Source organism: Solanum verrucosum, unplaced genomic scaffold (genome assembly GCF_900185275.1).
Source record: "Solanum verrucosum unplaced genomic scaffold, falcon-dt-bn FXZP01000774.1, whole genome shotgun sequence".
Taxonomy (NCBI): Eukaryota; Viridiplantae; Streptophyta; class Magnoliopsida; order Solanales; family Solanaceae; genus Solanum; species Solanum verrucosum.
The window spans coordinates 2,129-3,435 of NW_026020160.1; the positions used below are offsets into that span (position 1 = coordinate 2,129).

At 34.9% G+C, this 1,307-nt stretch overlaps 1 protein-coding gene across 1 annotated transcript; it reads left to right on the forward strand.

Annotated features, from left to right (window-relative positions):
• Positions 1-665: 665 nt before the first annotated feature.
• LOC125828410 (NADH dehydrogenase [ubiquinone] 1 alpha subcomplex subunit 6-like) lies at positions 666-1,064 on the forward strand. The gene has a single exon (XM_049507712.1). It carries the CDS (start codon positions 666-668, stop codon positions 1,062-1,064), a length of 399 nt encoding a protein of 132 aa, XP_049363669.1.
• The last annotated feature ends 243 nt before the right edge of the window (positions 1,065-1,307 follow it).

The window sequence follows — 1,307 nt, forward strand, 5'->3', positions numbered from 1 at the left end:
CAGAAAATTTCCAAACAAAAGGCCAATATAAATATAAAAATTAGCTAACATCCCATGAAGTTAGTTTCAATATTTTCTTAACAAAAATCATAACTAATCAACATCGATCTCAAGCTAGACTATAATATCAAGTTTTGCATAACTTCCATAGTAAAATAATAATGATCTTTTGCATCTTCTAAGCTTGCATCTTGACTTGTAACTTCAATCTTCAAAATTTGTAAATACAAAAATTTTGAAAAGACCATAAGTAACTATTGGTATATATAAGGAGTACTATGTAAATTTTACACTAAATTAGTTACACTGCTCATCGCAAAAAAAACTCTAACATTCAGGAAAGGTTATATAGAAATGTCAACAAGCTGCAAGAATATAAGAAAATTAATTAGGAAAGCTTTGATATGCATTAACCAAGAATTCAAATCTATTTCAAAACACAAAAATTTGAGGACAAGAGATAGTAAAAAATGGAGAAATTCTCCATCAAGAATGTATGCTATGGATACTTTAGAGACTCTATCAACATCTCTTTATATAGAGTGCAGATGGATACCTGAGGTTGAAGGAGAAATGGGTAGATCATGTAGAACTCAACTTCTACTCAAATATGTAGAGGAGAGTATGCCCCTGTCAGCAATTTTCGTATTGCAGAGTAAGGAAAAATGGTGCATATGGCGAGGAACATGAGGGTTCCACAAAACTCAGCTAGTTTGGCTGAAACTAAGAAGATGACCTTAGAATTCTTCAGGATGTGTTGCAGATCCGTCCCTGAGTATGTGGAAATTTACAACTTATACGACATCATTTCCCCCTCTAAACTCCGTTCTGTTGTCACTGCCGAAGTTCGCAAAAATTCAAACGTTACTAATCCTAAGGTAATTGACATGCTGTTGTTTAAGGGCATGGAAGAGGTGACGAACTGTGTGGACCACTCAAAACAGAGGCACCATCTTGTTGGGAAATATCCCTTAGCTAATCAAGGTCTTGAAGAGGAACTTGGACATAAAGATCAGGGCAGCTCTAATTCCATGAAAAACTTTTACAGCATCAACTACTTCTAGATTTCTTTTTAAACTTTGTTTCTACTCTTGTAATAAACAGTTGCAATTTATTGGTAGTAGGTACTCTTTCGTGTCTAGAACAGGTTGTTATGCTGTCTGCTTTGAGATGGAAGTCATGCCTTTTTATGGGGGGGAAAATGTAGAGGAGAGTATGCATTGATTCAAGAGAAGACAGTAGAGGCAATTCCAAAAGGAACTAGTAGCAGCATGCTAGAGGTCTGATATTGGATAATATTCATAGAA